The sequence below is a fragment of the Mesoplodon densirostris genome, chromosome 2 (assembly GCF_025265405.1).
Source record: "Mesoplodon densirostris isolate mMesDen1 chromosome 2, mMesDen1 primary haplotype, whole genome shotgun sequence".
Lineage (NCBI taxonomy): Eukaryota > Metazoa > Chordata > Mammalia > Artiodactyla > Ziphiidae > Mesoplodon > Mesoplodon densirostris.
In genome coordinates, this window is record NC_082662.1 from 19,224,779 (window position 1) to 19,245,686 (window position 20,908).

The following is a 20,908-nucleotide window of genomic DNA, read 5'->3' on the forward strand; positions in this document are numbered from 1 at the left end:
GCTGACACAGCTTTGCTCACCCTCCTTTAGGGAACAGTCAGAGCTTGGGCCTTGTCACCTCTGCCGCCTCTCAAGGCCTGGGCTCACCCCAGCTGCACCCATCCTGGACTGGGGAAGGAGGAGCACCAGGACAGGGACTGGGCAAATGATGGCTGCCCCCAGCCCTGGAGAGAGGTCTGCCGCCCTAATACACTTACTCTTGACCAGCTCTGCCTCCCACGTACCCCATCACCGCCCTTCAAACCACAGTCCCGGAGTCTTACCGGCATGTTCCTTCTGGGGAGAGGCTGCCGGGCTGAAGGACAGTCCTCCAGGCTCCGGCCCCCCCGCCGATAGGAGCGAGTGCTCTCAGAGCTGGAAGACAGGGAAAGGCCAAGGTGACCCCTGCACCCAGAGAGCCCCTTAGAGTAGGGGAAAGGGCTCAGGGATAGAGCAAGGCTGGGGGCTTGGACTGGGTGGGTAGAGAGTTCACGAGGCCCCCAGGCTGGGTGCATCACAGGCCCCAGAGGCCCGGAACTGACCTCCACACTGAAAATTTCACCATATCTATTCCCCAAACTCCAAACTGAAAGGGTTTGCAAGGAAGAGAGGACTGGATCCTGGGCTGGAGGTGGGGACAGAGTGAAAACCCCACTGCGAACCTCTAGAACAAGCCACAGTTGGCACTAGGCCTTCGCTCTTCCAGCTTCAGCAGCCTGAGCCCCAGACCCCTCCCCAGCTCTCCAGGCCAGACGCAGGAGCAGGTGTGTGAAGGGGGAAGGGGTCCAATCACCCTCCACTTAAGGTCTAGCATTTCTGCATTGTTCATGGGCCTCAGCGCTGGAAGGTATCCCAGGCCTCAGGCAGGCACCGTTTAGAGGTAGCGAAGTAAATGGATGCTCAGAGAGGTCAGGAGACCTGCTGAGACTACACAGTTGGGCTTTCACCAACCTGAACCTGACAGGGGGATACATCTCTGAAGGGGTGGTTCCAGATGTCAGGCTGGGTCGGGAGGGGCCCGGGGGCTCCCAAAGGCCCTCTTCAGAGCTGGGTAGGGTTTGGTTGGGACCCCCAGGTTCCACGGGGCTTGTGAGGCTGGAGGAGGAGGAGGCTGGACTGCTCAGGTTCTCAGGGACCCCAGCAGACTCCGAGCTCAGGCTGGGAACTTCGGAACGATCTGAAATCAGAAGTGATAAAGCCTGTCTTTATCACTTACTCTGTGCTCAACTTCCAAGCAGCTTTTGGCCTCTGGGATCTATCATGGTTCTCTCCCAATTCCCCAGCTCCCATCTACCTCTCCAGCACTCTCCTTCAGCTCTTCCCCATCACGCTTCAGTATCATGGTTCATGATGTTCATTCCTGATGGCCAGGGCCACACTGACTAGCACTGTTTCACTTCTGCTCACACCCTCTCCTCAATCTGGACTCTCCTGCTTGTCCCTCAGGCTCAGCTCTGATGCTGCCCCCACCAGGAAGCCTTCCTAACCCACCTACCAATCCCAGCAGGATAGGCTCCCTCCCTCTCCCGAGTTCCCAGAACAAGCCTGTTCATTCATTCAACAAATAGTTCTTGACAACAGCCAGGCACTGTGCTAGGTGCTGGAGAAATAGTAGTCAACAAAACTTGCTTCTGTCCTTTTGGAATTTATTTTCTATGTCACACTGTGTCTTATAATGAATTACATTCCAGTTTTTATCTCTCCCACTAGACCGTGTCTCAGTAGCCCCTAAGGGACTCAAGACACAGTGGATGCTTAAAAAATGCTTCTCTCTCTTTTTATTTCAGTGAAGCATTGAGGAATTTGGAATAAGACAGACCTGGGTTGGAAGCCCACATCAGGGACTTAGCTATGGGATCTTGGGCATGTTACTTAACATCTCTCTTCCTTTACCTGTAAGGGGGAGATGATAACCCCTACCTGACAGGTGACAGTGAGGATGGTATGGACTAACACAGCACTCTGAGCTCAGTGCTCCAGCACATAGCAGGCCCTCAATGAATGGCATGAGAGCATTTTTCTGGGCAGCCAACCATACCTCCACTGGCATGTCCCGCACGCCCTTGGGCCATGGTCCGAGAAGGGTTTTTGACCGGCAAGGGTGGGGGGCAATCCTCACTCTGGATCTTAGGGGCAGCTGGTCCCAGGCTGGCGATGGTCTCGTAGGTCTTGTTGCTGATGTCCAGCCTCCCACTGGCCCAGCGGACCTGGGCTGGGGGCTTCAGCGGGCAGCGCTGCTGGGGCAAAAGTGTGGGAGGGAGGATGCCCTTGCTTCCTCCAGCTCAGCCCCGCCCCTCCCCACATCAGGTCCCATGTGGACCTGGAAGACCATCAGGTCTTCCCTTCGGCTGTCTGGAGGCCTGAGAGACAAGGGCTGGGACGCACCTTCTCTTCCTCATCCTCCTCACTGTCAGAGCCAGGCTCCGTGGAAATCCCCCAGGGGTAGTCCAGGTGCAGGGGGAAGGTGAGGGTCCCAGCATGGGCCTGCTCCAGCTGCCAAAAACAAAGCCTTGGTAGTTCAGAAGGTCAGGGGCTCAGCAGAGAGACAGAAAGGGTCAGGGGCTCCCTCTCCTTCCCTAGACCTCACCAGCTCCTCACACTCTTTGTGCTGCTTCTTCCTGGCTATGTCCAGAGCTGTCTCTCCGGCCTCGTTCACTGTGAGGGATAAAGTCAGGGGTCATGGTAAGTGTCAAAGAGGCATTATAACTTAGAGGTTAGGATGAGCCTTTGGGATCAAGATCGTCTGGGTTTGAATCCTGGCTCTGCTACTTCCTGGCTGTGTGACTTTGGACAAGTGACTTAACCTCTCTGGGCCTTAATTTTCTCATCTATAAAATGAGTATGATACTTGTAACTACTGATGAGGTTGTTATGAGGATTAAATGAGTTAATATACATAGAGCACTTGGCACATTACCAGGTACACATTAAACAGTAAATCATAGCTATTACAAGCACTATTATTCAGATTTAGTTAATGTTTATTTGTCTAGGTACTTTAAGAAACGTTGTTTTATTTTATCCTTTCAGCAGGTCTGCTAGGTCAGTGGTATTATTCCCATTTTACAGATGAAGAAGCTGAGGTTCAAGAGATGAATGGACAAACCCCAAAGTCACAAAGGTGGTCAGAAGCAAGCCAGGATTAGAACCCAAGTCTGTGTGCAAAGTCCATGCTTGTTACCAGAGCTCTCTGTCTGGAAATAAGGCAGGAAGTCCCCCACGAGGGGTGGTCAGGAATGGGAGTCTGATGGAGGAGTTGTCGGAGCCCCACCTGTGCCAAGTGAGGCTCTCCCTTTCAGCAGCAGCTTGAGGCAGTCGGGTTGGTTGTAGAGAGCAGCGCAGTGCAGGGCGCTGTTCCCATCAGCAGCCTTGGCATCCAGGTGACCACTGTGGCGGGGTGTGGGGGGGTGGGTCAGGGAGGAAGGAAGGGAACAGACAGGTGAAGGGGTCAAAGTCAGGGCGAAAAGAGAGAGAGGAAAGGAGGGAGGAGAGGGGGAGAAGAGGAAGGCAAGGGGAGCGTGAGGAGGTGGGCAGGGAGGTTCTCACCCGTTTTGGATGATGAAATCCACCAGGGGCAGGGAGGTCTGGTTGGTGACTCTGATAGCCAAGTGCAGGGCGAGCTCTCCAGGTGCCTGAATACATGTCCACGCTTCTAAGTTTACCCCAGTTCACCTGCCCCCCAATATTACCCTCTTAAGCTCTTGCTGCCCCCTGACACCTCCAGATATGAAGCTGCCAGAACCCCTGAGAGAGGAAACTGAATGGGGAAACCTCATGTTTGGGAGGAGGATGAAAGGCCATTCCCTCACTGCTTCCTTCAGTGGTTCTACCTCCTTCTCCCCAGTAGAAGGTGTTTCCCAAACTTGGTTCATGGCCTTGGACTCTTCTCTCTGCTCCTCTCTCACTGCCCCCAGAGACGTCGAATAACCTCAAGCTTTCACTTAACACTCACGTGTAGGCTGTTCCAAATTCTTACCCTGTAAGTGCTACACCCATCCTGCCCACTGGATAGCCCACAAGATATCAGGCAGACAGCTCAAAGACATGGCATCCAATTTTTGATGTCCAATCAGTGTCAATTTATTCCTTCAAATGTCTCTGATATCCTTTCCCCCTTGGCTCACGTGATGTTTGTTACTACAATCACCAATGCAATGGCCTTCTTTGCTCTGATCTGACCCACCCCTCCCCATTTCTAAGGCTATTAAAGGGAAAAAAAGATTCTAACACTTATCGCACATATATTATGCACCAGGCCCTTTCATACGGGACTTAATTCTCACTTCGACCCCATGGGTGCTATCATTAACCCGTTTTACAGATGAGAAAATGAGACTCAGAGTTCAGTAAACTGCTCAGGATCACACAGCTAGGAAAAGACAGAGCCAGGATTTTGGCTCAGGATTGCCTGACTTAAGTTGTGCTCTCTCCCATTTACCCCTCTGATGGGTGGGGTTTGAGCAGATGTCAGAGGTGGGGCAGGGGGGAGTAACAGCCAGCCCTGGAGGAAGACTGGGGCGTGCTAAGTGTGGCTGGGTTATAAGTGGCCCTTGGAGAGGGTTCTCACCTGCCCCTCAGGCCCCGGCAGTGGCTGTCCAAAGTCCTGCCCATTAGCGAAGGCCTCCAGTACAGACAGGAGGTCCCGGTTGCAAATGGCCATCCAGAGTCTCTGAGGCTCAGGGGTGGACCGCCGGGCAAACCTGTGTTCCACATACTTGGCCACGATATAGTCCCTGCGGGTGCTCCTGCCAAAAATAACCGCGGGATGTCAGAGCAAGGACCGTTTCTACTCAGCTGACCCTTGAAACTACCCCACATGTCCTGGACTCTTCCAGATCTGAGGCTCCCCTCTCCCCAGACTTCTCCCTGGGAGCCGGGGAAGCAGAATCCCCCGGCCAGAATCTGCCCCCAGCTGAGAATCGCCTTACATGTCACTCTCAGTTGAGGGTTTAGGGCCGCCGTGCGAGGGCAGCTGGGCCTCCATGACCTCATTGAAGCGAGTGTTTCCGATGTTCAAGGCCAGCTGGGTTCGCGGGAAAGTAGTGGGGTTAAGACGCGGTGGTTAGGACAGCGCCCCCTGGAGGACTGAGCTTCCAGAGGTCCCGCCCCTCAGCCTCCCTCCTGGTCCAGGCTCGGCTCCGCCCCGCCCATCCTCTTTTTGGCTCTTCTGGGTCCTGCCCCAACTTGGCCCGGCCTCACCTTGGCCCCGCCCCATCCGACCCCATAGGCTCCCGCTGAGCCCTTTGGGCCCAAGCCCCGCCCCCTCATCAGACCACGCCCCTGATCGCCTCCGGCCCCTCCCCGCCCTCACCAACAGCTCGGAGGGGCCCAGCAGGTCCAAGGTGAGAGACTGCATGCGTGAGAAGCGAACGCCCAGCTCGCGGTGGACGCCGGAGCACTGGATGCAGGTGAGCACGCCCAGGTTGGTGCTGAGCCAAGTGGGTTCTGCAAAGTAGCGCAGCTCGTGCCTGGAGGCGCGGGCCCCTCCCCTCCGTTTCCACCTCCCTCCTCGCCCGGCCCCACCTGCAGCCCCGCAGTCGCAGCACTGGCCATTCCCGGGCCTGCTCTTGACCTCGGCGATGAGCAGCTTGGTGAGGTCCTGGGGCTCCCCGTCCAGCCCGGCGCCCCCCCAGGGCCCCGGGCCGCCGCTGGGCTCCCCCAGAAAGGCACTACTCAAGGCTTCGTCCTTGCTGTTCTGCAGCACTGACACCCACCTGCGGAGAGTGCGGCGTGGCGTGGGGATGACGCCCGCGGTGGTGCGGTCCTGTATCGGGCCGGAGGCTGCTCCCCTGCCCCTACCCCCAGGCTAGCCGTGGGGGGCACTCACGCCTCACACTCATGTTCGTCCTCCGCCTGGAAGTGGTATGTCCTGTTGTCTGTGGGGAGAGGGGCGTTGTCTGGCTCACTGAAATCCTGCTGTCCTTGCTGCCCTGGACCTGGGGAGCCCTCACCCCCACCGCCGGCTCCAGACGGAGGTTTTGTTCCTTGGGGCCAGGCTCTGCTAAGCTACAGTGGGCGGATAATGATAGTGGCCAGCAGAGGGGGTAGTTTCTCAGAAGAAACCTCCAGAGTAGGACCCCAAGAAGGCCCTCTGTGAAGCCCAGCTTCCAGGGTCAGGCGAGGTTTCCCAGGGCACAGGACCCCCCTCAGGTCACGGGCAGAGGAGCCTCTGAACCTACGGCCACCTCCCCTCCCAGCCCCACAGCCTCCCTTCTGGTCTTCCTGCTCCCCACCTCTCCCCCTCGTCCCCCAGCCCGCACCAGCTGCCAGATTGCTGGGCCAAAGGTTCTGCTCAAATCACGCCACTTCCCTGCTCCAAGGCCTCCCGTGGCTCCCTCCTGCCAGGAAATAAGGTCCAAACCTTTAAGAGGCGGTCCCAGGCTTCATCTCCCACTACTGCTATGGGAACCCTGCACCCTGTCTAAACTGGAGGACCCACTCTCCTGGTTCCATGCCTTTCATCTCCTGAAACATCCTCCCCCAGACTCTATGTTCTGTGTCCTTCACGGCTAAACTCTGAGGAGGCTTTCCTGATTCCTCACAGCAGGGCAGGGCTTCCCTCGCTCTAATATATCTTTTTAAATTTTTTTTTGATTGATGATTGATTGATTGCCACACCGCATGGCTTGCAGGATCTTAGTTCCCTGACCAGGGATTGAACCCAGGCCCTCAGCAGTGAGAGTGCTGAGTCCTAAACACTGGACCTGACAGGGAATTCCCCCCTCACTCTAATCTCTCTCCTGGACATTCCCCATCACCTTGCAGTTCCGGGTCCCCACCTCACACCCCTGCCAGACAGAGCTTTCTGAAGACCAGATCTAGGTCTTTCTCAGCCTGCGCTGGCGCTCATGAAAAGCCTGTCACCAAGACCCCCAAAGATGAAAACTGAACATTTTAAAGTAATAATTTTGAAAGCCAAATTACCCAAATCCACTTAAATATGCTTTACAGAAATAATCATATTTCATGTGGGGTGTGGGTGCATTTTAATGTTTAATGTGACATGGGGTGAAGCCTCTAAAAAGTGTCCAGAGCTTAAGGAGTCTTATGCCTGCCATAGCAACTATTTGATAAACACGTGTGGAATTGGACACAGGCCCCTAATTGGAGCCTCCCAGGAGCTGACAGGTCTCTCAGAGAAGCCCTGGGCAGTTGCTGGGTAGGGGGCAGGGACTACTCACGGGTCACCAGGTCAAAGCACTTTTTCTCCTCGGGGTTTGGCCTCACTTGGCACGTCAGCAAGGTCAGCTTCACTGGTGGCCGGTTTATCTGTGCGAAGTTGGGGATGGAGGATGTACATGTTACCCTCTGGGCCTCCCAAACTCTTAGGCTTATTTCCCAATCTGTTAAATGGGCATAATAATCGTGTTCCAGTTTATGTCTCCCCTCTCCTAGCACCTCAAGGATGTGGAGTGTGAGGCTTTGGATCCCCTCCTTCCTCCCACAGGGAGTCTCCAGTTCCCTGGATCCAGGTTTGCAACCAGTCTTCGAGGGAGGGTTTGACATCTGTCTGCTCTGAACACCAGGAGGAGAGGACCTATCATGTCCCGAGACCCCTCACCCCTCCAGGCCTCACCGTGCTGTGTGAGATGGTCAGGCAGCCATACTTGACTCCACACTTCCTTTTCTGCCAGACTCTTCGAATTCTAGGGCCCAGAGGGATAGAAAGACAATCACTAAAGGCTCACACCTAATTCCCCTGTATCAGTGAACAGAGTCCTGGATCAGGACTCACTTCTTCACCTCTTCTGTCCCGTGACCCCTATGCCCCTCACTCCCTGGGCTCCCTTCTGCTGGAGGGGACACAGCCCTGCCATTAGGAAGCTCCCAGTCAGACAGCCCCACTCTCTAGGAATCTTTATTCTAAAGGGGCATGTGACCTTGGCCCTCTGAGAGCTTCCAGTCTGATGGATGAGACAGTTCCCAACCTTAGGGACCTCCTAGTCTGAGAGGAGGAACAGGTTCTTGACCACAGCAGATGAATTATGGTTAAAGACAAAGCAAGATAAATATCGAGCCCTCAAAAATAAAATTAGCAAATCCATGATCAAAGCTACTTGACACTTTTCCTGTAAGAGGTAAATATTAATCGGTTTAACAAAGGTATTCTTCTCTGATAAAAACCGATTAGTGGGCTTCCCTGGTGGCGCAGTGGTTGAGAGTCCACCTGCCGATGCAGGGGACACGGGTTCGTGCCCCGGTCCGGGAAGATCCCGCATGCCATGGAGCGGCTGGGCCCATGAGCCATGGCCACTGAGCCTGCGCGTCCAGAGCCTGTGCTCCGCAACGGGAGAGGCCACAACAGTGAGAGGCCCGCGTACCGCAAAAAAAAAAAAAAAAAAAAAAAAAACCGATTAGTAAGTAAAAAAATTAACGGATTCCCATAAAGGCCTTTGCATTTCACAGACTGATTTTTTTTTTTTACACCAGGGAGCAGGGCACAGTCAACAGTTTCATTTCCAGGCATAGTCAATATATTATAGAGATTACGGGTGAGGCCATGGAGACTGTCTAGTGCATAATAAGTGCTCAAAATTGTTCGCTGCTGCTATTCTTCTTCTTTACGTTAAGAACAACCACCAACTTTAGCAGAAATTCACGAGCCCAGGATTCTGATGGTTTTGCACTGCCAGAGTGGAGGGTCCTGGAACCCTCAGGGTCTACACAAATGATAGGAACAGTCCCTTCAGGCAGCTCACCCAACCCTATCATTTACTGGCTGGGTGGCTTTGGGCAAGTTACTTGAGCTCTCTGAGTCACTTACCCATCACTTTTCTTGTACAGAAAGCCCACCTTCTCTGTCCCAAACTGCTTGTTGCCTTGGTGCTGGTGGATGCTGTAGCCACCTCCCGAGTTCTTCCGGCTCAGAGTCTCCTGTTCCTCGGACATGCAAAGGAGACCTCAGGGCATGTGGGTGGGAAGAGCCCCAATCTGCAGGGGTCTCACTCAGGGAGACTTCTCAAGGGGACGCTATGGGGTCTTCCTTCTCTCCCTCCCTCCAGGGTGGGCCTTGGGAGTGGGCACTTGGTTGGGTATGATTCAGGGGCTGACTTCTCTGCTCTCAAGCTGCAGTGTCCCTCGGAGGGAGTCCCGGAGCTGGGTCAGCTTCTGTAGCTCCTCCTCCTGGGCTTGATGCAGCTATGGGACAAAGGGCAGGACCCCATCATCAGCCAGCGGATGTGCCAGGTACAGAGCCCAGACCCAGAGCAGCAGGGCAGTAGCCACCTTGCTCTCTGGACAGAAGCCAGCAATTCCACGGCCACAGATTCTCCCGGAAGGACAGGGGACTTGACCACAAGCTCAAGGGTGAGGCCCAACTTACTGTGTGTACTGAGGCTGCCAGCTTCTCCATGAAGGGGGACAGGCTCTGAGCAGCCTTCCAGCCATCTTGGAAAAAGCTAAGGGTGTGAGGCCAAACAAGGGACCAGAGAGAGAGATGAAAATGAGAGGGGAGGTGTGGGAGAAGGTGCTCTAAAGATCACAGGGCACCTGGGGGCAATATAGCGTGACGGCCACGAGCAGGCACCCCGGAGTCAGAGTGTCAGGGTCCAGATCCCACTTCCTAGCTGTGTGATCTTAGTAAATCTGAGCTTCAAGTTTATCATCTATGAAATGGGGATACCAGCAGTAGCTGCTCACAGGGGTGTGTGTAGGGTACACAGGTACATGGTGCTTGATACGTGGTGAGCATTCAGTAAAGGGCAGCTGTAGAAAGCATTTCCAGTGAGGTACAGACACGCATGGAAGCCTCAAGGGTCTGCCAGACCCTGGGGGTGGCCTTGTTCTCGGCTGCCTGAAGGGTTAAGGGGCGAGCGACCGTGGGGATGGGGGTGGGACACGGGGAGAAACCTACTTGTGCTGGGCGTGGAAGAACTTGATGAGGCTCTGCAGGAAATCAGGACCTTGCTTCATCTGGCTCTCCCCGGCTTTCAGCAGATACTGGGGAGAGGGCAGGGAAAGGTGTGTGCTGTGAGCAAAGCTGAATCCTGGGCACAAGGGGCTGCTGTCCCCATCCCAGGCTAATCCTTTTGGCCATGACTGGACCTTGGTGACCTCTCAAGGGCCATCTGGCCAGGACCTGGGCTGAGACTGTGACTGGGCCCCCGGGGGCGTTCAGGGATGCAGACAGGAAGACACATCCCACCCCTCCCTCGGCCTGGGGCACCCCTTACCTCACACATGTGCAGCTGGAAGACGCGTCGCTCTCTCTGGGTGTCCTGTGCCACCTCCCCGGCACTCCCTCCTGTCACCCTGGCCCGGTCCCTCTCCTTCTCCAGCCTGGCCCTAGGCCCCCAGGAAAGAGAGGCCTGAACAACTCTCACTATCCCCTTGCATGTCCCACCATCCCTACGTGCTCCTGTCTGTACGGGCACACGAGAGTGAGGGGACCCTCCTCTGCACAGCTGTGTGGTGGGGCTGGGGTACAACGGTTAACAGTGTGGATTCAGGGAATGTACAGGCTGGTGAGGGGGGGAGTCAGCCCCGTGAATCAAATTACAGCCTTGAAGACAGCAATGGGAGAGTAAAAAGGGGGATCCGACCTCATCCAGCTACTCAGGAAGTGATTCTGGAGCTGGGATCTGAAGTCAGAGGAAGCTAGGGCTGGGTGGGAGGATCAGACCATGGGACAGCCCGGAGGCAGGAGAGATCAGGGATCACAGCAGAGACGGAGAGGGAGGTGGTTCCACGTGAGGTAAAGAGAGGCCAGACCACACAGGGCCTGAGTCAGACCGTGTTGACGTGTTGACGTTCTTGGTCTTTATCCCAAGAGCAATGGGAAGGAGGTGATGGTTTCTAGGCAGGGAGGGGATAGGCTCAGATAGGGCCAGGTGGGATTGGGGGTAACCAGTTCTGATTTTTCTGCAAGGGATTTAGGACCATGTGGGTTAAAAGACCACAAGGTGCCTTCATTCTTCTGAGCCATGGAGCTTCCCATTTAAAGCTTAAAAAACCTTGATTCTTTTCTTTGTAGGTGAAGACAGAAAGCGCTTCCCATCCTGTAGCTAAGAGTAACCTGGGCTTTCTCCCCTAAGGATCTCAGAGTTGGTGGTTTCTCCTGTTTGTGGATGGGTGGAACTGTGTATAAATGGTTTCCTGGAAATCCCACACCCATCAGACCACCCACTCCCAGCCAGGAGAGTATATCCAAATCTGGGGCTGGACGCATGAGACCGTGAATCCCGTGTAAAGGAGACAGCTTGTGTATAGTTTTGCTCCCAGTGGGTGCCAGCCCTAAGCAAAGAAAAGAGATGCGGGATAACCTTACATCTGCATTACTTCCCTTCTCCAAGCCCTAGTCTCCTCATCTGGAAAATGGGGACCTCTATCTGTACCCAGATGAGATAAAGTATGCAAAAGACTCAGCAGACAGAAGACACTACAGTATAATATTATAGGCCCCTTTAAGCTTCAGTGTTCCCGTCTGTAAACTGAGGAAGCAATGGCCCAGACTGAGTTCTCAGGCCCCTTCTGGTTCTAAAGTTCTAGACCTGGTTCTAGAGTTCCAGACCTCTGGAATGGTGTTTATTTGCAGAATCTGTCCCTGGAGACCCAGAGGGCAGTTTCTCAACCTCGGAACTACAGACATTTTGACTAGATAATTCTTTGCTGTGGGGGCCCTCCTGTGCATTTTAAGATGTTTAGCAGCATCCCTGGCCTCTGCCCACTAGATGCCAGTAGCATCTGCCCTGTTGTGACAACCACAAATGTCTGCTGGGGTTGCAAAATCACCCTGGGTGAAAACTACTGGGTGTGTGTGTGTGTGTGTGTGTGTGTGTGTGTGTGTGGAATCTGTGGCAGGGGAGTGGAGTTAGGTGAGGACTGACCCTGTGAACGGGCCTGGAGGTCAGGGCAGATGCTTTTTTGCGATCTGAAGATGAGCAGCAGAGAGAGAAGTGATGGCCAGGCCTGAGCAACAGTGAGCCTGGCAGCTTGCTAAGGAGGGCGGGAGACTGAGGGGGCAGAGCAGCTGGGAGAGGGCAAGGGCAGCTCCCATCTACACTGTTACCATATCTGCAAAAAGTGAGAGGGACTTCCCTGGTGCTCCAGATTTAACAGACTCTGCGCTTCCACTGCAGGGGTCATGAGTTCGATCCCTGGTGGGGGAACTAAGATCCTGCATGATGCGTGGCATGCCCCCCCAAATAAGTAAATAAATAGGGAGAAATGAAAAACTAAGCTAAATATTTATCAACAGGAAGTAGTTAAATAAATTATGCTATGTGCACATATAGGAATACTATGCAGCTGTTAAAAAGGATGGGGGAAATCTATATATACTGGCATGGAAAGAAGTCTGCTCCAGAGTATATGGACAAAAAGGAAGCCACAGTATAGTACAGTGGCTAGAAATGTGGATTCTGGATTTGAATGGCAGCTCCCTCGCTTACTTAACCTTATAAATCTTTCTAAGCTTCAGTTTCCCCATTTCAAATATGAGACTAATACTGCCTAGTTCTCAGATGACCTAATGCACTGGAAACATTTAGGACAGTCCCTGGTGTATGGTAAGCCCTCAATAAATGACAGGATTATGATGATGCTAATGACACTGATGATTATAGTAATAACTTGATGACTCCCTTAGATAATTTATTTTTATTTATTTATGCATTTATTTATCTATCTATCTATGGCTGCGCCATGTGGCTTGTGGGATCTTAGTTCCCTGACCAGGGATCAAACCTGGCCCCCGGCAGTGAAAGCGCTGAGTCCTAACCACTGCACCGTCAGGGAATTCCCTAGATAATTTTTTTAGTGTAGCATACTTCCTCTTTATTTATTTAATATTTTTTATGCAAGGTCTAGTGGAGGTTAAAGGACAGAAGCTACTTAGCTCAGGATGAAGATAAGCTGTGAAGTATGATACATGGCCTTGTGAATTACCATAGCTCTGTCCCTCAGCCTCAGCTATGGTAATTTACAAAGATTTCCCTACGAAGTCTGAAATAGTCACCCGAAATGACCTGATACACCTCAGACTAACAGCTGGGAGTGCTTTCATTCCACCGCACATAACCCCACACAGAAAACAGCAAATCCCATTCCCTCCCTGTCCTCAAAGTATGATCAATGTTTCATAAACATTTCAAATGTTAGGAATATTTTTATTTTCTTTGAATGGAGTTGCAGCAGGAATGAAAAGTGCTGAAAGGCTAGTTACTAAGAAGACAGAGATAACTGGAGAAGGGGACCACAGCCACAGTCTAACATCATTCAGGGGATGAGGAACAGGTACCAGTGGAGTGAGGAGGTCACAGGGGAGGGAGACGGGAGAGGAAAGGAATCAAAACGAATCATGCATCTGCCAACCTGACACCTTGAACCACCTCTCCTGTGATGCCTTTTCCAACCACCCTTCCCTCCACCCCAAAACTGCCTGCCTGTTCTGCCACCTCTGTGCTGATGCCTTCACTATAGCACTGTCACTTTGTATTTTCATTATTTGGGGACCCACCTCTCTTCTTGCTTACAAACCAGTGGGATCCACCAAGGCAGGGATTGTGGTGATATTTTTTCCCTCACTACTTACCTATAAATTGGGGATAATAGCACCTTTCCCTTCCAAGATGAATAACGGATGACAGATGTAAAGAGCTTATCACAGCAGTTGGCACAAAGGAAGCTCTTAAGTAAGTATAAGTATTAGCTGCTATTATTAATAATTATTGTTAAGTGCTAATTTTGTGCTGAGTGGTCTGCTAGGCCCTTCACACACTAAAGCAATAATCTCATGAGGCAGGAATCATGACTCCATTTTACAGATAAGTCACTTGTCCAAGGCACACAGCTGCTAAGTACTAGAGGATATGAACCCAAGTCAGCCTGATGCTAGAGCCTTAGGGACAGCACTGGTAACGAACACTGTGGCTCCGACTTGTTCCATCCCTCCTTCCCTGCCTGGTTCCCCCAGCTGGTGACAGTCACAGTGTCTTTTCTGATAGATCACGGTCAGGGACTATTTTCCAAAAGATGAAGCTGAGATCCAGAGAAGGGAGGTAATTGCCCCAAATCCCAGGCTGGTCGGGGAAATGCTAGGAGCAGAGGTCTGGGCTTTTGCCTCTGAACCCCTTGCTGTGTTATTCTGGCCCCAGTTCTGGCTCAGAAAGATGGCCAATAAGTACGTGTTGAACTGCAGTGCCAGGTGCTGTATATGCACTGCACTTATTTCATCTCCACATCAACCCTGCAAGGTATCGTTGGCCCCATTTTTCAGGTGAGGAATCAGCCCTGAAAATGGAACAGCCTAGATAATTGTGTCCCCTGCACAGGGCCTGGGATGCCTTTCTTAGCAGCCCCAGGTGGAGAGGGGAACCCCCTATATGAACAACCAGGGGGTGAGAATCCCGGTGGTATTCAACAGATGCTATCAGGGCCCTTGGGCCTTTGCAGTTGCTGCCCAGACTGGTTTGGTAAGAATGAGTTTGGAATTACACAGCAACTCATGGCTCGCTAATATCTAGCTATACCTGGAGCCCTCATAAAACAAATGTACACAGACACCTGTGCCAGGACATGTAGCTCGACCTATGGCATAGAAGCAGGAGCCAGGAGACCACTGGAAGAAGAAGGCCAGACTCAGAAGTCCTGGGTTCTAGCCCAGGCCCTATCGATAACTCACTGCGTAACCTCAGACAAGCCTCTTTCCCCATCATTATACACAGTCTTTTCTTTAAACGAAACCTTACAGGCAAGATCAATATATCAATCTGGTAAAAGCAGAGCTACTTGGGGAAGGTCAGTAAGGTAGGGCTTATTCTTTCTATTTAGTAGATGATGCCCTGAAAGGCTAAAAGGCTAAGGGCTTAGTCAAGGTCGCTCAGGAAGATGAAGACCATGTGCTCACCCATCAAATCATAAAGAGAAAGATCACCTGCCTGCCTGTCCACACCCCTCCCTAGGCCTCTGATGAGAACAGATGGCCACGCTCATCACAGCTCCCACACCCTTCACCACAAGATCTACACCCACAGCGGGAGTGTAGATGGAGATCCTCGTTGTGGGTGAGGAGTTTCAGCCTCCTTCAGACTCAGGGAGGTCCCCATGGTGCTGGGAGCTTGAGGAACAATAACGCTCCAGGATCTACTTCTTGGAAGGATTTTACAGAAATAATTATGAGTGGGAGCAAGGATTTAGTTCCAAGGATGCTTCCCCAACAACAGGGGCAGATTAAATACATTGTGGATTATGCATATGTTGACACACAGTGCACCCATTTAAGTGACGTTGTATAAAGACATGTAATGATGTAGAAAGATGGTCACAATGTATTTTTAAGCAAAAAAACCCCAGTATGATTATTATGATCTCGGTTTTGTAAAAATATTTCTTTATATATAGAAAAATGACTAGAAAGATGTTAATACTTTAGGCTTGGAAATGAAGGATCTTCTTCCTGGGTTTTGGTAGTTTCCCCTGCCCCCGCTTCCCCCTCCCAACCCCCAGCCTCAACAGGCCACTTGTGGGATCTTAGTTCTCCGATCAGGGATTGAACCTGGGCCACGGCAGGGAAAGCACCGAGTCCTAACCACTGGACCACCAGGGAACTCTCCCCCACCCTCCACTTTTTTAAAATGATGAAATTACAGTGCTACACACACTATGTAAAAAAATTCTAGCAATAGAGAAGTACTAGATATTCCCCCACATGACCCTCATCTTCTCCTAGAGATAATTAAAAATGTTTCCTCTTCTACTTCTCCATATTTTCTTAGTTATTCATAATGAACACATATGGCTTTTGCAAAATGCAAGAGAAGCCAAAATTTTACAAAGAAGAGCAAACGGTGCCCTGAGGTACAGTGGGCCCAGCTGGGTCCTGGCAGAGGGCTGGGGCCAGGACCTGGACAGAGTTTGGCAGGCAGAGCCCGAAGAGTCCCCGCTCAGGGGCAGTTGGTTACTGGGTACCTGGGACTCCCTCTGTCTCCCTAGCATCCCAGTAGCTAGGGAGAAATCTGGAGTATTGTGTGTTGCACACAGAGGCCCGGGTATGGCCTTTCATCCTCTATGTCCAGCTAAATGTTTATAGATACTGCCTGGTGCTGCAGAAACAGGATCAATGAACGTGAATCCCAGCCCTGCCTCTGCCTAGCTATATGGCCTCGGGCAAGTAACTTAACCACTCTGAACCTCTAGTTCCTCCTCTGATAATTGGGATACTCATATCTCCCTCACAGGGCTGGGTGAGTGTGAGGATGGGTGTCTGGCACATGGAGGTGTGGAGTAAATGGATGCTCCTTTCCGTCTCTCTGCCCATGTCTGGCACCACTGAGCAGATGGGTCTCTGAGAGCAGCATCTTGGGGTCCCTTCACAATAGCTCCCCTTTAGTCATCTCGTGGTCCAGCCCCCAGACTCCTGTCAGGCCTGGGCATAAACCAGCCCCCATAAACATTTCTAGAGAGTGAGGTGCCATGCGCTTCTGGGTGACGTGCCCTGGCAGCACTTAGGTTCTTCCCCACATCCAGCCTCCCACTGCAACAGAAACACTGCTCTCCTGGACAAACCATCCTGGACGCAGCCACTTACATTTTGGCTTCATAGTCCTTCCATGCCTTCTCCAGTTGCTTTTTGGAATCCTGTAGTTCAGAAAGAACAATTTGCCCAAAGGGGCTCTTGGGGTGTGGAATCTACAGTACACTTTGCTACCATTAGGGGGACCCTGCACTTGCATGCTCCCCTGTGCTGCTCAGAGCCACAATCCAACCGCCCCCTGCCCACATAGCCCTGACTGCAAACCTGACCCCCCAAAATAGACCCAACCAACCCCATTTCTCAGCGCTGAGCCCCTTCTCCCAACTGACCTCTTCCCGCAATTGTCAGTAATCCGTCTAAATTGGTAGGCTCAGGCCTAGGGTATTGGGGAGATTTTGGGGGGTCTGCCCTGAGTCCCCTCCCTTAGAAGATGGAGATCACCATGAGGAAAAGGATGGAGGATGAAGATCAGAATCCTCCCCTAACTTTACCCCACTGTTTTCTCCTGCCTGGTACTTGCTCACCCTTTCAACAGGAAGGTACAGGTGGAGGGACATATGCACAGAGAGGCTAAGAAGTCTACCCAAGGCCACACAGCAAGCCGGAGAGACCTGGCTGATCCCTGGCCTAGTTTGCCTGGGCCTCATCCAGCAGGCTGCTCACACCCTTCAGAACAGCCCCCCTGCCCCCACCCCCAAACTTCCAAGGTGCCCCAGTCTACCAGGCGAAAAAGCTGCTGGTCTGGTTTGGGTGGTTCCCAGGCGAGGAGGAAAGCCTCTGGGGGGAGAACCTCTCAGGGGCCTTCTGGGGCAGACTTCCCAGGGAGATTATTCTGTTACTCTCTTCGAGTTCTACTTTGCCTCTAGCCAGGAGCTGCCTGCTGCAGAGATAGCAGCCAAGCATGGGCGTCAGGAGGCCTGACTCTCACACTGGCTCCTCCACTGACCAGCTGTGTAAACTGTAAGCAGGTACCAAACTCCCTGAGCCTCAGTTTCCTCAACTGCAAAATGGGGATAACAGCACCTACAGGACCCCCCCCCCCATTGGGTTGTTGTAAAGGGCCCTGGCAGACAGTAAGTCAGCCATCCTAGGCTCACCCCAGGGCCAGGTCCTCCTGTCATCCCGAGGGTCAGTAATGTGGGGTCAGCACACCCACTGTGACAGCCTCGCTTGGCCTCCGTCCTCAGCCCAGCCTTGCCTCCCCTATCGTCTCCTGCCCACCCCTGTCTTGCTCCATCCCACCACCTCTGCACTCGCCCTGCTGCCCACGTGGAAACTCACCTGTCGCCCGTCCCTCAGCTGCCCCTTCAACAGACTGTCCAGGGGGAAAGAGACAATGTTGTTCAGGTTCTGAACCTGGAAAAAGCAGAGACCCCCATACCCCACCTTGGGTGACCATCCATCCAGGCCCAAGGGGCTCAGGGTACGGTGAAGCATCACAAGGCAAAGGACAGCACTGGGGTAAAGGAGGCAGGGGAGAGAAAGACAAGAAAGGGAAGGAGTACAGGGGGTGGCGGGGTCGGCCTCCTGTGAAAGCTCTTCCCCTCCCCTGACTAATCCGCCTTATCACCTCACTGCTCAATCCATGGCATCCATGGTCAGCCTGTCTTTGTCCCTTTGCCAGAGAAACACCCTCACCTCTCCCCTCTGACCCTCTGAGGTCCACCTGTAGCACCCATGTGTTGTTTCTGTCTGGCTAGTTCCTCGACTCCCCTTATAATGTGGGGAACCCATTCCCTATGGTCACATGGGGTGAACACAGGAGTCAGAGCTGACCAGAGTGCCCCACCCTCCGGCTACTGTGATTGGATCAGAAACAGGCACATGACCCAAGCCAGCCAATCAGGATACTTCCTGGGACTTCTCTGCCAAAGTCACGGAAGAAAGATTGTCTTTCTTCTGTAAGGTGTGAATCTGGGCCTGCCCACTGAGCAGAGACAGAGAGAAACTCTTTAAGAGTTGGAAAAGGAGCCTAAGACCAGCTGCATACCTGGACTTCCCATTACAGGGGCCAGTGAATTCTCTTTTTAAAAATTAACCTAGGGAATTCCCTGGTGGTCCAATGGTTAGGACTCTGTGCTTTCACTGCCAGGGCTGGGTGGGCCCAGGTTCAATCCCTAGTCAGGGAACTAAGATCCCACAAGTTATGTGGCATGGCCAAAAAAAAAAAAAGATTGAAAGAGAAAAAGACATATAAAAAGAAAAAAATTAACCTAGTTTGAGTTGAATTTCTGTCATTTGGCAACTCAAAACAGCCTATCTAATATTTTAGCCCACCTTTCAAGGTACAGCTCGGGCCTCCCCTCTTCCAGGAAGCCTTCCTGACTACTTCCTCCTGTGGTCTATCCTGACCTCCCCTTTTCTGAGCCATGGCAGCCCTAGGCCTCTGACCCAAGCCGCTGGGTCCTTGAGTTTGTGCCACACTGCTGGTCTTGCTTGGTGTCATTTCACATCTCAGTTCCTCGACTAGGCTGTGGCTCTCCGAGGCAGTCTGACTCTTCCCTGTGTCACCAGCCCCTGGTACACCACCCACCACTGAGGAGATGCTCAGCAAACACTAGTTTGACTGAAACAAGGGGAGGAGAGGTAAAGACAAAAGACGTCACTGATTCAGGTGAACCCAAACACTGTTAAAGGCCTCTACGTGTAGGACAGGGTGCGAGGCAGTGCTACGCAAAGAGACAAAATGATGACAGACGGCAATATTAGCTAATGTTAACTGAGCGCTACCCCGGAGCAGGCACTTAACTTGCGAAATCCTCATCACCACTCTGTGAGGTGGGGACCATTGTTATCCCCATTTTACAGATGAGGCTTGGGCAGACTGAGGCACTTGCCCAGGGTCATACACCCAGTGAGCAGCAAAGCAGGGATTCAAGGCCTGAGTCTAAGCCTGAGGTGTGGGTGCTTGATCACTAAGCAAATTGCCTCGTAGAGATGATGTGGTCCGCGCCAGCCAGGAAGGGCCCTGGGTGGAACTTGAGCCACGAAAGCTGGGCCAAAAGCTACGGAGCCTAGAGGGAGAGAGGCTTTCCTGGGAGGTGGTACAGCCAGGCTTGTGCTCGGATGCTGGGTTCAAATCAGCTGTGTGACCTCGGGCAAGGTGCTTAACCTCGTGTCTTAGTTTCCTAGCCTGTACAGGGGGGACAATAGTAAAAACAACCCCACAGAGCTGTGCTCCAGGATGAAACGTTAACACACGTGAAGTACTGAGAACCATGCCTGCACCAGGAAAGAGCTCATGTTTTGGGGTAGCTTTGAGGCGGGGACTTGGCAGATGGGGAGGAGGCCATCTCAAGAAGGAACCTGAGGCCACTGGGCCACGTGCAGGAGCTGAGAGGCTTGCTGAGGCGAGGCACGTTCTTGCCTTTGAGGACAAAGCAGGTATGGTTGGGAAAGCAGAGGACAAAGGGGGTGAAGGAGAGGCAGTGGTGCAAAGACAGGAACCCGAGCCTGCCCTCCCTTGAGTGGGGCTCCTCCCCACTGTGAGACCCCCTCTGCTCCTGGGTGCTCACCACAGAGGAGAAGGAGGAGGGCAGGCAGGGAGGGAGGGAGAGAGGGGAGAGGAGACGCCGGCCGGAAAGAAGTCAGAGAGGAAGAAGAATGCAAATAGGAGGTCAGAACTGGAAAGGGGGACTTCCCTGGTGGTCCAGTGGGTAAGACTCTGCGCTCCCAATGCAGGGGGCCCGGGTGCCATCCCTGGTCAGGGAACTAGATCCCACATGCACGCCGCAACTAAGAAGTCCGCATGCCGCAACTAAAGATCCTGCGTGCTGCAACTAAGACCTGGCGCAGCCAAAATAAATATTAAAAAAAAAAAAAAAGAACTAGGGCTTCCCTGGTGGCGCAGTGGTTGAGAGTCTGCCTGCCGATGCAGGGGACACGGGTTCGTGCCCCGGTCCGGGAAGATCCCACATGCCGCGGAGCGGCTGGGCCCGTGAGCCATGGCCGCTGAGCCTGCACGTCCGGAGCCTGTGCTCCGCAACAGGAGAGGCCACAACGGTGAGAGGCCCACGTACCACAAAAAAAAAAAAAAAAAAAAGATACAAAAAAAAAAAAGAACTGGAAAGGAACCTCAGGTCATGGGTCAGAGATCAAGGGAGACTAGAAGTCAAGGGAAACCTGAAAGAAGGGTGGAAACCAACCCTTTCCCAGTCGGGTTTTTAAGTCACTGGTTAGATTTGCCCTGAGCCTGGGCTGAGGCTGAGTGAAAGAGGAGCAGGGCCTCACCAGGTTCTTGAAGAGCGCGGCCACCTCACGGGTGAACACGGCCAAGTTCAGGAAGCCGGTGGACAGCTCGTGACTGTTTTGAGACAGGTGGCTGTTGCCCAAGGACTCCACGGCCTCTCGGTACTGCTCCTCGTTCTCCACATGCCCTGTGGAGCAGGGAGGCGCAGAGTTAGTTCCAGGCTGGAGCTGGGGAAAGGGCTGCCTCGCCAGGCTGGCACCAAGCAGGCT

At 52.9% G+C, this 20,908-nt stretch overlaps 1 protein-coding gene across 1 annotated transcript in view; it reads right to left on the reverse strand.

Annotated features, from left to right (window-relative positions):
• ASAP3 (ArfGAP with SH3 domain, ankyrin repeat and PH domain 3) overlaps window positions 1–20,908 on the reverse strand; it is a 48,573-nt gene that overhangs the window by 2,021 nt on the left and 25,644 nt on the right. Inside the window, exons 3-24 of the mRNA XM_060089137.1 lie at window positions 20,681–20,826; window positions 17,732–17,806; window positions 16,505–16,554; window positions 10,152–10,263; window positions 9,833–9,918; window positions 9,302–9,377; window positions 9,031–9,117; window positions 8,744–8,853; window positions 7,556–7,625; window positions 7,161–7,248; window positions 5,807–5,855; window positions 5,503–5,693; window positions 5,291–5,424; window positions 4,908–5,002; window positions 4,547–4,724; window positions 3,526–3,611; window positions 3,251–3,366; window positions 2,567–2,634; window positions 2,365–2,472; window positions 2,018–2,213; window positions 931–1,156; window positions 264–354 (exon numbers count right to left, since the gene is read on the reverse strand). Of these exons, the coding sequence (XP_059945120.1) occupies window positions 264–354; window positions 931–1,156; window positions 2,018–2,213; window positions 2,365–2,472; window positions 2,567–2,634; window positions 3,251–3,366; window positions 3,526–3,611; window positions 4,547–4,724; window positions 4,908–5,002; window positions 5,291–5,424; window positions 5,503–5,693; window positions 5,807–5,855; window positions 7,161–7,248; window positions 7,556–7,625; window positions 8,744–8,853; window positions 9,031–9,117; window positions 9,302–9,377; window positions 9,833–9,918; window positions 10,152–10,263; window positions 16,505–16,554; window positions 17,732–17,806; window positions 20,681–20,826 (2,438 nt within the window). The remainder of the gene's footprint in view (window positions 1–263; window positions 355–930; window positions 1,157–2,017; window positions 2,214–2,364; window positions 2,473–2,566; window positions 2,635–3,250; window positions 3,367–3,525; window positions 3,612–4,546; window positions 4,725–4,907; window positions 5,003–5,290; window positions 5,425–5,502; window positions 5,694–5,806; window positions 5,856–7,160; window positions 7,249–7,555; window positions 7,626–8,743; window positions 8,854–9,030; window positions 9,118–9,301; window positions 9,378–9,832; window positions 9,919–10,151; window positions 10,264–16,504; window positions 16,555–17,731; window positions 17,807–20,680; window positions 20,827–20,908) is intronic.